The 15,282-nt window shown below is 32.9% G+C and overlaps 1 protein-coding gene and 1 long non-coding RNA gene across 4 annotated transcripts in view; one reads left to right on the top strand and one right to left on the bottom strand.

The window, feature by feature from the left end:
- LOC126746473 (elongation of very long chain fatty acids protein AAEL008004-like) overlaps positions 1-15,282 on the top strand; it is a 225,214-nt gene that overhangs the window by 197,462 nt on the left and 12,470 nt on the right. For all 3 annotated transcript variants that reach the window (XM_050454749.1, XM_050454748.1, XM_050454747.1), the window contains exons 6-9: positions 1,346-1,402; positions 1,496-1,601; positions 11,473-11,609; positions 11,719-11,974. In XM_050454749.1, coding sequence (XP_050310706.1) covers positions 1,346-1,402; positions 1,496-1,601; positions 11,473-11,609; positions 11,719-11,974 — 556 coding nt within the window. The remainder of the gene's footprint in view (positions 1-1,345; positions 1,403-1,495; positions 1,602-11,472; positions 11,610-11,718; positions 11,975-15,282) is intronic.
- LOC126746474 (uncharacterized) lies at positions 5,075-5,812 on the bottom strand. The gene is made up of 2 exons (XR_007663903.1): positions 5,417-5,812; positions 5,075-5,359 (listed from the first exon to the last, which is right to left on the bottom strand). It is a non-coding gene; the product is annotated as an uncharacterized LOC126746474 (long non-coding RNA).

A 15,282-nucleotide genomic window follows, 5' to 3' on the forward strand; every position in this document is an offset into this window, starting at 1 on the left:
TATTCTAAGACTAGGGGTTGATCGTTCACAAATTCCTGGATGTCTTTTATGTTCATAATCTTTGTCTTTTAAATTCACTTTAAGTTTAATTTATAGCGATGTTCGATAAATTTCCCAAAGTACGTTTTTAAGCTGTTCCCCTGTGTTAGCAATGACTATTGTATCGTCGGAAAATCGTAAATGGTTTAGACGCACTTCATCAATATTAATCCCGCGTGCTTGCAAGTCAAGTTTTCTGAAGACATCCTCCAAGGCAAGGGTAAAAAGTTTTGGTGAGATGGTATCTCTCTGCCTGACTCCTCTTTTGATTGGAATATTGTCTGTTTTTTTGAAATTTCATTTATTTTTACATAATTAGAAGCATTATTATTGATTTGCTTGATAAGGCGTGAGTATTCGTTATGTCGATCCTTGCGTTGTCTAGTGATTCCAGAATATTTCAATTTTCGACAGAGTTAAAAGCCTTCTCACAGTCGACAAAGTCTAAATGGAGTGTTATATTATACTCTGAGACTTTTTCAATAAGAGTGTCTGTAGGTGGTCGATAAAGCTGAGCCCCTTACGAAATCCCACTTGTCAATGGTTGATGAGTCCATCTTGCTTGTCAACCGGTTAGTAATTATTTTTGTAAGCAGTTGATATAAGTGAGGTAATAAGCTGATAGGTCGATGATTATCTAGGTTGTTTCTATCTCGTTTCTTGAATAACAGCATGACTTCTGCATTTCTTCTGCCACTTAATTGGGATTTTTCCTTCTCTTAAACATTCATTACGCAATACTCTGGCATGCTCAATCAGCGTCTTACCTCGTATTTTAATAATTTCGCTCGTGATTTGATCTTCGTCTGGACTCTTTCTGTCTTTTATTTGATGTAGTGCTGTCTTTAACCCTCCAATATTTATTTCTGCGACCTCTTTACATTCTACATTTTTTATTATTTTCCTCTGATATTGACAGCCTTGACTATAGGACTATATAAACCTTGGACTATATAACTGTACAGGTTTCTGTAGAAATCTTGCTCATGTTATGGTTTCTTAAATCTTTTCGGATGTTCCTGTTTATTTTTATAGTATATGGATATTGATAAAGCATTATTTTTATCCATTATCTAAAATTACTCAGGCACTAACAAATTGTAAGCTAATAATATACGAAAACAATGTAACAACTAGATTTCAAATTTAACCACCCTGTATCTCAGTTAAGATGAACTTTTTAAGGTAAGTATGCTTAAATCATAATATTTTTGGATAAGAAGGCTGTCAGTTTTCCATATTCCATTAATTAGCAAACACCCTGTATATTATGACAAGATCTTATAAAGTGGATACTTCCTTTTAGATGGTGCACGCCTCATGGTGGTACTTCTTTTCAAAGTTTACGGAGTTCTTTGATACGGTATGTATTTCAAAATTAAATCGATGTTCTTTGTTATTGATTTACTGATTTCCCATATACATATAAGATTTTGTATTAATATATAATTTTCAGATATTTTTTGTCATGAGAAAAAAATTCAATCACATCAGCACCTTACATGTCATACATCATGGAATTATGCCGATGTCGGTATGGTTTGGCGTTAAATATTGCCCAGGTAACGTTATTGTTGATGTTATACCAATTTATTTTTGGAAAGTTTCCTGACTTAATTTATTTGTATTATTCAGCTCTTCGGTATTTTTCCATTCAAGTAATAAAAAAAGGAGTAGAAATATTCATAAAAGCTTTTAATTTTTTATAGGGTAATTCAAGGATAGATGGCTTAGGTTTTAAAATGTCATGGTAACATTTCTATATGTTGAATTAGAATTACTGTTAATTTTTTTAACGAATCTTTATTGAGTTTAGAAATATGTATTAAGCAATTAAATGCATTAAAAAATAAAACTTATAATTCACAAAAAAAATAAAAATAGTTTACAAAAACAATCTCCCTCACGGTGCTGAGGTGAGATGGCGCAACGAAAAAAAAGGTGTTTTGGCCAAAATGTCACTTTGTTTTGCATACAACCACACCACAGTCGTGGCAAAAGTTTAATCGTCAGATTTTGTGGTTTGGGAGTATATTTCGCCACAACCGGTGCAAGCTTGGTCATCATCGTTCATATCATCTGAAGATTCATCCAATGTCGGTGGCTCTAGATCGTCGTGTCTGAGGATAAGTCGCCTTTGGCAGCTTTCTCAATTTTCTTTTTGGTCACTTTTGGCTTCTTTAAAACTGGTTTTAATTTACTGGTCTTTATTTCTTTCTGTGTTTTTTTAGACGCTTTATTCTTTTTTCGCCATTTCTTGTCTCTGTAGTTAAAATTTCCGCCAGCTGCTTGCTCCTTTTGCGAACCGAATTAATGTTAGCGGAAACAACTGGAACGGGTGAGATTATATCTAGCATTTTTCCAGGGGTACTTTTGACGGGAGTATTTGCATTAGTTTCTATAACCGATTCATTTTGTTTTTCTGGTACAGAATCATCTTCAGTCTGCCAACTGCAGCAAGGTTGTTGATTATCATCAGATAAAGCTTTGGTAAAACTTTGAGAACTACCATCTGGAATTTTATTTTCACCTGCATCGGGAGCCTCAAGTACGATACTATTTTCAGTCAAATAGGCGTCATCTGGGATAGCAGAAGGATTAAATGGCATAATTCCCGTAGCCTTGAATGCCGAAGTTCCATTATTTACAGTTGCAGACTTGTTCCATCCTTCAGCAAGTAACTTTCCAAATTGTAACCTAGTGAGCTTTCGTCCTGGATTATTTTTAATATATAAACTGCAAGCTGAGTAGTAGTTTAATTTTAACGATCTAAAAAAACATCTATCTAGTGGTTGTAAAAATTGCGTAGTATGGCAAGCAAAGCAGTATGATGTTTTGTTCAATACAGTATTCTAGCATCTCAACGTTATTTGCAGTGTGAAGCATGACCATCAAGTAGTAACAAAACTGTCCCTGTCGGCTTTCTCGAAACGAACTAATCTTTGAGCCACTGAAAAAATATGTCCCTGTTGACATAAGCCGATCTTTCTGACATATAAACCAAGGATCCCGGAGGCATCCCATCCTCGAACTCTTGCTTTTTGTTTTTTCCTTTCATGACGCAGGTTGGGGGAAGAAAAATGCCTTCCGCATTACAACAGGCTATAATCCTAGTGGTTTCTCCCTTTTCACCGGAGCTGATACTTGCGATGTTTTTAGATCCTTTCTTAACAATAACATGCCCCGGCCTATTATTAAGTTGTAAACCGGTCTCATCCATATTGTAGATGTGTCCAGGTTTATTCGTAAGATCATTCTCGGTCATAGTATTTTCTAGCAGCTGAAAGTAAGTCTCAACATCTTTTTTGTTCATACCCAAGGATCCATTAATGGAGACCCCTTCTGCTTTTTTCACTGGCAGCCTTGGGTTTCTCTGCAGAAATAACTGCAGCCACGGATAACCAGCTAATCTCAATTCCTTATTAAAATTATGTTTAATACCCAGCTGTTCGGCTAATCTGAAAGCCATACTTCGCACATCAGTTCGAGTAGGAGAAAATCCATTTTTTTGAAGTTTTAGGATATGTGTTGCCAACTTTTTTTCAGCAGCTTCGCCTAACGTGGAGGAGAGTCCAAGAGGACCTTTCTTTATATTGTCTGCCAATTTTCTTCTTAGTAGAGTGGTTGCTGGTACCCCAAAATTACGAGCATCCTAATTAACTCCCATTCTATTTTCATTAATGGCTTGAATGGCGTCGGCTAACTGTTGTTCGGTCCAACTAGCCCTGGAACAACTTCCAGTACGCTTGTATTAGGTGGGCATACTGAAAAGAAAAATAAATATTAATGAGCCATCTCACCTCAAAAATAAGTGAACCATCTATCATCGTTGTGAGAGGAGAGATGGCGCACCTCAAAAACTAAACAGGTTTTGAAATATGCGCTATTTTGAGGTTATATAACAAAACTTAAATGTTTTTACTTACCTGACACGATATTGTGAATCAAATTATTGTTAAATTTAAAGCTCACTACCACAAAGAAGGAATTCCGACAAATATTTTTGCACTATACGGATCACGTATAAATTGATATTTAAGTAGACATTCAACCGATGAACACAAACGGTGCGGTGGCATGCCTGATATGAACTGAAGTACCTCAGAGCACAGTCGCTCCCCTTTAACGTTAGCGGCGGCGCTGTAAAACCATTGCGCCATCTCACCTTCTGCGCCATCTATCCTTGAATTACCCTACTGTAATAATAATGCTTTTATTTGTTTATTTTAAACTAAATTAAGTATTTAAATGAAACCATCTATTTAGCTTTTTAATAACAAGCTCAAATAATTTATCCTGCATTTTAATTTATGTATTCAGATAAAATTTGTTTTTTTCTCATAACAGGTTATCTTGCCCTCTTTTAAAAAGCAAAAATGCTGCTGTAGTTTTATGTTTGAATAACATTTTGTAGGTAACGAAAAATGTGTTACAAAAGGGTATTCAGGTCAAAAATCAATAGACAAAACAACAAGTTTTTTGAATTAGGAATCATACAAAAAACTGCTTAGTAGTAATGAACATTCTTATGTTTCATCAATTCTGTTTGATTCCTATTACCTTCCTAATACTAGAGGACTAAATAGATTTCAAATAGAACATTTCTTAAAATGATAGCGAAACACATGTTAAGTGTTTTGATGAATGGTAAAATAGTTATTTTATTACTCTAATTTATCTAAATATTTAATATTTTAATCTTAATTTAACTGAAAGCCAAATAGTATACTATTTACAATTATATTAATTACAATTTGATTGTGTGTTAAGTTTGTTTTTTAATATAATTTACTACAATTTTCATGAAAGCTGATTAGCAATTGTCCACGAAAATTTTTCCTTTTGATTATTTTTGAAATAATCAAAAGGGCGCTATTAATTTTATTTTATATTTTTATGCACCTATAATAATTATTGGGCATAATAAAAAGTAAAAAACCACAAATTCGGATCTCGGAATGTCTTTCATTACGTAATTAGGATTTTTTTGTTACTTTTAAAATGGGAATTGCTCGATAGCAATACCAACTAAGGCTTTAACACAAAAAGAATTTCGTTTAGTTCATATTTGTATATAGGGTGTCCTAGAATATCTTAGGAAAAGGAAAGTTTCGAAAGAACAGAAAATTCCACTAAAATAAATTTATTAAAGAAGATATTTTAATCTGACCCCGGTGATACCGTGGGCAAATATTCACGATGCAGTCGTATGGTTCAATTCGTTAGGTTCAAATCCTGGCATGGGCATGGTTGTTTAATGGAGATAGAGCGCCGTCTTGTAGCAGCTACATTTTACGCCTTATTTGAAGAGGAACACCATCTAGTAGATTACACAACTCATTTCTTAAAAAGTTTAAAGTAGATCTCACCGTCTAACCTTTGCGGAAAAAAATGTGGCCCTATTAAATGATCGTCGACAATAGCAGCCCACACATTGAGGGAAAATTTATTCTGAAAACGTTGTTCTATAACTACATGGGGGTTTTTGTCGCACCAATAATGTTTAATATGACGGTTTATTAACCCATCATGTCTAAATTTAGCTTCATCGGTGAAGAAAATAAAACATGTGAAATTTTGAATACAATTATGAAGGTTTCTAATGGTCCTACAAAAATTAAGTCGAGTCACTGGATCTTCAGGGCTTAAAGCTTGAACCTTTTGATAATGAAAGGGATGTAGGAGTTGCTCTTGTAAAATTTCATGAACTGCACTCTTCTGAATATTTTCCTGAGTTGCAATTGATCTTACGCTAAGAGTAAGGTTATCCTCAATCACACAAAGTACAAAGTGATGGAAATCCCATATAGCAATGGGATTTCCTAATAAATTGATTTCATATAAACTGAAGCTATAACATACTCTGTATTTGATATAGTTTTTTTTAATTTAACCGACTAATGTCATTTTGTCATGGCCTACTATATAAATTTAAAAAATCAAAATATTAGGTTAGGAAAGGATACATTTTCATTGAATTGGTTTAAAAAAGAACTATATCAAATACAGAGTATTTTATAGCTTCAGTTTATATGAAATCAATTTATTAGGAAATCCCATTGATATATGGGATTTCCATCTCTTTGTACTTTGTATCCACAAGGTACAAAGTGCGATACCTCATTTTGAAGGCAATTAAAAATACTTTTTAAAAATAAGAAAATCCAATATGGCGCCCTTAAGAAAAAATAAAGTTGATGATCGAAAAAAAAGAAACGTTGGATTATTTTTTTTTGCGTCACGTTGTAGAGCATAAAAAGTGGCAATGAAAAACTGTTTTTAGTTTTTCGATATCTCTTTAAATAAAGTCGGTAGAAGGTAAAAAAGATTTTGACAAATTTCTATTTTTTTTGGATATCTCCGGAAGTATCCGGAATTTTAAAATTTTTTAAACGTCATTTTATCAAGCTCCAAATTGCGCAACTTTGCCTCCATTTAACCGACCCCGTAACTCTTACGGTTTCCGAGATCCCAATGGTCACCCTTGAATTTGGGACACCCTGTACATGCTTTATCTTGTTAAGCGATGCGCTCTTTTCAAATATCTTTTTTATCTGTACTGTATAAACCATTCCCCTGTTGATTGTTTAGAGTTTAACTTTGGACATAAAAATGATATACAATATAATACTCGTAATTCTATAATACATTTATCAGATGTTAATCACTTTCACGAACTGCTATTTTTGGTTACCGATCGATACTCTCTTACAATTTTCCATTCTATTTTCTAATTATTTACTACTAATATACAAGGTTCTGGTTTAATAATGGATAAATTCAATAAAAGGGAAAGTTTTTTTAAACCCTCAGACATGTCGATTTTACTTTTTGGATCGGGCACATGTTGATATTAAATGTAAATATACAGGGTGTCACAAAGTAGTCGTACAGAAAAGATATTTTTTTCTTAAATAAAATCGTCTGTATATTTTTAAATCTTTAAATTCGTCGGAAAATTCTGCACATAACCTCAAAAAAAGTAATCCAATAGAAGGAAGTCGGGTGACCTCGGTGACCACTCTATTGATGCACGCTGGCTGTCCACCGGTTTAAGAAAACATTATCTAGGAATCTTCTAGCAATCGCAGTATAATGAGGAGGCGCCCCAGCCTGTTAAAACCATATCGTTTTCAAAAGGTGGTTTGGCATATCTGAATCATTCTCATTAGAATACTGTCTCGTTAGTGCTGGATTTAACTACTAACTCCTGGAATCGTGTACTAAAAAGTCATGATAATGCTCTCTCGTCAAAAGTTCCTCAAAAAAGTATGATCCTATTACTCGAGTATAAACTAGTATGGATTTTAAGGTGTCCAGTAGTACTTATAATTATACCTATTTACTTGGCCATTCAAGCAAAAAGTTGCTCCGTCTGAGAATCATATCTGTCTCACTAGTCTATGATTATTATCAGTTTTTTTGGTCAAAAGATGGTTCTGCGATCTAGATTATCTTCTAATAGCTCTTAAAGTAATTAAATTTGATAAAGATGCCACTTTTCCTCCTTTAATAATTTTATTACAGTCGCTTACATAACATGAAGCATGTTATAGTCAAAATCGCTCTTATCGTGCGGGTGTATCGGATTATCAACGACAAACTTTTATAGTTACGTTTCGTTTCAATTTGCGCAACAACGTTTTTAACTACAACGCGTCAGATAAACGAAACAGATATATGCAGCGTTAATGTATCAAAAGAAGATAAAATGATAAATGTCAGTGGTCCTAAAACAATTACTTTCATAACAAACATGCCTGTCTCGTTTCGATTGACGGATGACATTATTTGTCACAAGATAATTTAAATTTCAAATTATGGAAAAGAAAAGGCCTTTTTGTGGATTTCTAAATCCTCACGCCGAAAAAATGGTACTTAATGTTATTAATTACTTCGAGAACGAAAAAGAAAATAAAGGGTAGCCTAAGAATGTACAAGAAGAAGTAGCTAAAGCGCTTGGAATTAGTTTAAGAATGGTGCAAAAGGTTGTATATGAAAACAAGAACAATCTTATTCTCAAGAAGGAAAAAAAGTGTAAAAGGAAGAAGACTTCTTCGGCTTCTTCCTTTTCCTCTCGAAGAGGGATGTTTTAAAGCAACGCGGCACTTTGGAAATTGGACTTTCTGCTTTATCAAAATTAATTAAAAGCATAGGTTTTCGCTATAAAAAAGACTGCAATAGAAGATATTTGTGTGAACTACCAAATATTGTGAGCCAACGAATAGGATTTTTAAGACAATATACACAAATAAAAACATGAAAAATCAAAGTTAAGGAAAGTGGTATTCTTAGATGAAACTTGGATATTTTCAAACTGGAGTGGAATAAAATCTTGGCAAGATGAATCTGTGAAAAGCGTGAAAAGAAAAAAAGGAGGTGGTCAGGGAAAACGATTTATTATTTTACATGCCGGGTCTTCAACGGGATTCGTTCCAGGTGCAAGTTTAATTTTTTCTTCTAAGTCTAAAAGTATGGATTATCATGACAATATGAATTGCGAAATGTTTGAAAAATGGTTAAAAGAACAGTTAATACCGAACTTGCAAGAACCTTTCTTAATAGTATTAGACAATGCGTCGTATCATTCAAGAATTTTGAATAAACAACCAAATGGAAGTTGGAGAAAAAGCAAAATTTATGAATGGTTAGTAAAAGAAAATCAGAATCCCTTGCCATATATGCTAAAATCCGAACTTCTTTCAATTGCAAAATCGCTGAAAAGACCAAAAATATATGCTGTTGACGAAATAGTACGTGAATATGGCCATGAAGTTTTAAGATTGCCACCATACCATTGTCAGTTTAATGCCATTGAGCTTATATGAGCAGAGTCAAAATCTTATTATGAGAAGCATGTGGGTGCTGGGCTTAGATCTGACCAGGTTGAAGCTGTTTCGGAATGAGGCATCACATCACAAAGGAGTATTGGCGGAAATCAGTGGATCACACAGAAAACATTATTAGAACTTGGTGGAAGAGAGAAAAAGTACTCGATATCCAAGTTGAACCATTGATCATTGCTCCATTTGAAGAAGATTCGGAAAATGACGAAGAGTTTTCCGACTCTGTTAGTGATAATAATAGTTATAATTAGTTTCTTTTTTTAGTCAAATTTGTTACTTCATTTTTACACATTCACTTAAATCTTTAGTCTTCGGCTATTAAAATAATTAGTTTTCTTTTTGCATTTCGTTTATTATTTAGGTATGATTAAAAAGTACAAAAAAAAATTTTTTAAACAAAGCTAAGTTAATAAATTGGTGAATGCGCTGGGAGATAGATATGCCCGGCGCATTCTCCATTTTTTTAATAGTTAGTTTTAATCTTTTTTTGCCTTGTAATGTGTAAATAAATAAATATTCATAAGAAAACGACATTTTAAAGAACTGTCGTAGCTCCCCTCGTATTTATCTTTTTAAAAAAAGCTAAGTAAATAAATTGGTCAATGCCCTGGGAGATAGAAATGCCCGCTGCATTCACCTGTTTTTTTTTTAAATTATTTTTAAACTTTTTTTTTGCCCTGTAATGTGTAAAAAAAAATTGTATTAAGAAAACTACATTTTAAAGAACTGTCGTAGCTTCCCTCGTATTTATCTTTTTAAAAAAAGCTAAGTAAATAAATTGGTGAATGCCCTGGGAGATAGAAATGCCCGCCGCATTCACCAGTTTTTTTTTAGTTATTTTTTATCTTTTTTTGACTTTTAGCTCATATAAAAGAAAAGATAACACAACTTTTTTAATTTTCTGTGCATCAACGTATAGATTGGGTCGAACGACAAATAATAAATCATAAAATTAAAATGTCATTTTAAAAGTGAGATTGTAACATAAACTTGCCTTTAAACAAAGAAAGTAGTTTTCTGGTCTCTGACTGCACTGCATCACACACAATACAAATTAATTGTTTGTCATTATACCAAAATGTATAGTTTCCCAATAATTATTACAAAAAAACACACTCACACATAAACAAAGAAGAAGACAAGATCAAATAATCGTTAAAAATTAGACGCTGTGCCCTGAAATCGACAAATTAGTATGTTATGCACATACATAGGGTCATGCTAAATCGTATACTAATTTCTCAAAAATTTAGGTAACAACCATTTTTAAATGAAATATGTACAACTTTAATGAAAGGCTAGGGAGGCATTTTTACTCTCATAAAAAAATATAAAATGTTTAATTTTTTTTTTGAAAAATATATAATTTTTCAAAAAAGAAAAGTAAATATTATGTCTGGCAACTTAGCAGAATATCGGGGATTCTAGACATATACCGATGAGGCGTATACCCAACGGGCTTTATACTTATGGGCTTTTTCACGTCATGAAAGGAAATAACCAACGTAAGTTTTACATGTCGAATCTCGGATACGTAGTATTCCGCAGACATTTTTACGGCGTTAAAGGCATCACGTCAGTTAATAATTATGATCTAAGGTGTATACGCGGCTTTAATATGTCACATGACGGCGTTCAATGTATTGTCAAACTCTCAAGGAAATAACATTTTGGCAGCCACTGATTTTTCAATTTGATTCATATTACGTGGTGACCTTTGAACCCGCACGATAAGAGCGAAGGCGACTATATCCAAAGCAAGCTAAGTACTTAAGAGGTTCGGATTTTTATTAACGAAATCAGGAATCCAGTTTTTTATCATTAGGAAAGGCAGTCCTACCTAGTCTGCCAAGATCCTTAACAGTTTCCACTTAGCTTCAATTCGGCTGACTGTAGACTGACTTACACGTTCTCTGTTCGAATATTTATTGTTGATGACTATTTAATCTTCGTTGTGTTTTCTCACTACAACCAAGCATAATTAATATTTCTATTATCAGAGTCTTAGTTAAACAAATTGTAGTAAGTAATTTTAATTAACAATACAGTTAATTATTAAATAATTACTTATTTGAAGAATATGCGAAATATTCACTAATAAGGGTGTAGGTAATTGAAATGACTGGGTATAAGTAGTTTGAAATGCTATTAATGGTGGCCACTTCCAATATTTGGTAAAATAAATTTTAAGAATTTGGTATGTGATTTAACAATTTATATTACAATAAAGTGTTATGATTATTTATTGCACGTAATTATTTCTTGAACAAGTTAAATGAAATTTGTCTAGAGAATCCGAAAATTTAAAAATATACATGAAGTTCCATTTAAGAAAAAATAATTGTGTCACCCTTTTTTGGGACAACCTGTATATTTACATTTGATGTCAAAAAATGTCAGATCCAAAAATAAAAAAAACTTAGCCTTTTATTGAATTTAACAGTTATTAAAACACAACCCTATATATTGTATACAATACGCTTATTTTTATTTATTATTATTTAATGTATTTTTAATAAACATATTTCTTATTATATTAAAAAAGTTATTATATACGATAAATTAATTTTTACTAATCCTATTTTAGGTGGACACAGTACGTTTTTCGGCCTACTTAACACATTTGTTCACATCATTATGTATTTTTATTACTTCCTCACTGCCCTTGGACCACAGGTTCAAAAGTATCTCTGGTGGAAAAAATATCTTACTACTTTCCAAATGGTAAGGAGGTATCTTTAAAAAATTAATATCAATAATTAAAGTTAAGTTTCTATAGTATATACTTGATGATTTATTGAAAGGTATTAACTAGGTTAAAACGCTTTTTTAGGTTCAATTCGTAGCAATCATGGTTCACGCATTCCAGCTTCTTTTTATTGATTGCAACTACCCAAGAGTGTTCGCCTGGTGGATAGGATCACATGCAGTTCTTTTCTTCTTCCTTTTCAAAGACTTTTACCAAAAGTCCTATAAAGGCAGCAAAAAAGCGCTTGAAGCCAAAGCCAAGGGCAATGAAGAAACTGAAACCAAAGCTACTCTTACAAATGGCGGTAGTCATTACCAGAATGGGGTCTCAAAATTAAACGGTAATTATATTACTTTCAGTAACATGCAGTTAAGGTACGGTGCGGACGCATTAACCTTTTAATGTATAATTTTTTTTGCAGGAAAAAAATTATTTTAGCTTAATTTTATTATGAAAAATTTAAATCGAATTTGAATTCAATGCTACTTAAATAGCATTTTACACTTTTGAGTTTTTGATGTACAATTTACATTGATTTTTAGATGTACATAAATTTACATTAATTTCTTGATCACAAAATATGCACCAATGACCTTTAATTTAATCTTGGAAACCCACAACTTATTAAGGAACCCACTCGTCTAAATCGTGAGAATGAGAGTTTGGCAGATGTTATTTGTGTTGATCGTAATGTTAAACCATTTTGAAGGAACTGTAGATTTGTATGTCATGACAGATTATAGGTTTGTTTATTCTTTTAAGCCTAAATTTACAGAGCCTATGCATATCGAGACTTTAAAAATTTCAATAAAAACTTATTTATTGCTTCTATGGATAAAATTGATTTCAATTCTATAGTTTCATATGAATCAGTGGGTGGATCCATAGTGCTGTTAAACCTTAAGCTAAATAGTCCTTTGACCAAAGGTTCAAAAGTATCTCTGGTGGAAAAAATATCTTACCACTTTCCAAATGGTAAGCAGGTATATTTAAAAAATGAATATCAATAATTAAAGTCAAGTTTATATAGTATATACTTGATGATTTATTGAAAGGTATTAACTAGGTTAAGACGCTTTTTTAGGTTCAATTCGTAGCAATCATGGTTCAAATACGGTTTTTATTGAATATGCGCCAGTCAAAACTATTAGCTGTTGAACACAGTATAAACCCTACATAACCAACACGATCAAAGAAATTATTAAGCTTAAAATAAAAGCATATTATAGGTACAAAGACACACTTACTTTGTCAGCTAAAAAATATTATCGCGATCTGAAACATTATTTCTCTTGCGCTATTCGCAGTGAGAAAGGGTCCTATATGACTTTTGAATAATTGACTTCTATTCACTTCAAAACACCTTTTGACATTCCACATGATCTACAAAATGTAAATGAAATAACCGACCATTTTACCAATATGAGTCGGAGGGCCATTGCAGTAGATAGAGAGCTTATAAAGTTTAACTCGTCCAATACTATGTTTTCCACAAAAACTGTTTTTCAACTTCGTAATATTGCTGAATATGATGTATATAAATCACTAAAGAGAATTAAATTTAAATGCAAGGGCGTGGATGCCATAAGCTTTGACATGCTATTATTTAGTATTGATTATATTGTGCATCCAGTTACCAGTATTTTTAATATTTGCCTGCAAAAAGAAGAATTCCCTATTCTATGGAAGACTGCCCTAGAAAACCTAATTCCCAAAGTTGCTAAAGTCGTATACAGGGTGTTTCCTAACTACGGTACGAAACTATACAGGGTGAATCGTTAGGTCGTTTTATGAAAAAAAGTTGCTATGAACGTATGTCGGGAGTTGCTTTGCTTCTGAGATACAGGGCGATGAAGGTTCAAAAAAATTACGGTATTTTAAAAATACTATAACTATCCTTAAACCGATTTTTTTGAAATTTGGTGCAGTTATTTGAAGTTATAAGACGCTTATTTAGCTGTAACTAGATTGAAATTATTAGGTCCAGTGGCGTGTCAGTGGGCACCACATGCTTATTGTTGAGAAAAAAACAAGGCCAATAATTAATTGTTTTGCAGCTTTTTATTTATTTTTGTATTTAAGCAACTAAAAATACAACTTTTTCGTATCTTATGTTATCTTCATATCTGGCTTTGTTTTCAAAAAAAAAAAATTAAAGTATCTTTAACTCATTCTAAAAATTATCCATGGACGACAACATGAAATAAAAACCAATTAATTCGATAAACAATTTCGACCTTAAAGTACATGAGCAAAATGCGAAACTACTGGTATTTTGATATGGTAAATGAATTCATCACTTCCAAGCAGAAACTACCATTATTCAGTCGGTTTTTAAAGCTTGTCATATCACGGCAACTGCCTTTGCTGAGATTACTCGTGTCTTTTCTAAAAATATGGATGCTTCTGAAGTATCATGTCTTTTACTCTTGGATTACAGTAAGGCTTTTGACCTTATTAACCGTGATGGGCTTATTGCGAAATGGCGCTTCTTTGGTTTTTCCACTGAAACATATATAGTGATTCTCTTCACATCTAAATCTTAGGAGTTCTCCAAGGTAGCATACTAGGACCATTACTCTTTACCAGCTTCACCGCAGATCTGCCATTCCATATTTATGATTGCTCTGTACATCTATATGCTAATAACACTCAGCTTCTGTATTCTTTTAAAGTCGAGGACTCATCCAGGGGTTACATGTTGTTAACAGGGATCTAAACAGAATCTCTGAGTGGTCTTCTAAACATGGATTTTTGTTTAACGCAAAAAAGGCCTCTATCCAATCGTTGGATATGATTGTTTAAGGTCCATATTTCACCTTTTTAATTTTACTTATCTTCATATAAATGGAGACATTATTCTATGTGTTGAACAGGCTCGGAACCTGGGGCTTATTCCTCGTGGGCATTATTCTCTCAGAATATACAAGGATGCTGCTAGTATAATAGTTCTATTAACAAAGACCTTAACTTGGAGAATTTTGAGGGATCTAAATGTCCCTACAGGTGCTAATAAAGATATTCCTAAACAGCTTAGTAACGTAAAGGTTATCAATAACTATTTTGTTAAGTCAGTAACTCATCTCACACCCAACTCTGATACTTTAGACTTCTATAAGTACTATAAAAAGCCTGGTGTTACTGATTTCGAATTCCAGCTAGCAACTATTGATGACATACGTACTGCACTTCTGTCAATTAAATCCGTGGCTGTTGGAACAGATGGGATAGGCTTGTCGATGTTATTAAGATGTTGCCTAATTATTTTGCCATATATAACACATATTATAAATTATAGCATCGAAACACTCACGTTTGCTGAGCCCTGGAAGCGATCATTTCTGCTTCCTCTACCTAAGGTCGCTTGTCCGGGAAAACTTGAGACATCTACGGCCTATCAGCATTCGACCACGGAAGACTTACTGCTTTGGTCCTCCTGGACTATTCGAAGGCCTTTGACAGGATAAGCCACTAGTTATTGCTGACTATCTTGTCATATCTTGGTTTCAGTAGCAGTACCTGTCGACTTATTGTTAATTATATACTCAGTTGTGCCATATATAACTGAGTTATGGCCACTTAAAATATAACTATTGTGTCAAATTTCACTTTTCTTTGATTATACATAAAATTATAAATACTAAAACT

The sequence above is a fragment of the Anthonomus grandis genome, chromosome 17, assembly GCF_022605725.1.
Source record: "Anthonomus grandis grandis chromosome 17, icAntGran1.3, whole genome shotgun sequence".
NCBI classification, from domain to species: domain Eukaryota; kingdom Metazoa; phylum Arthropoda; class Insecta; order Coleoptera; family Curculionidae; genus Anthonomus; species Anthonomus grandis.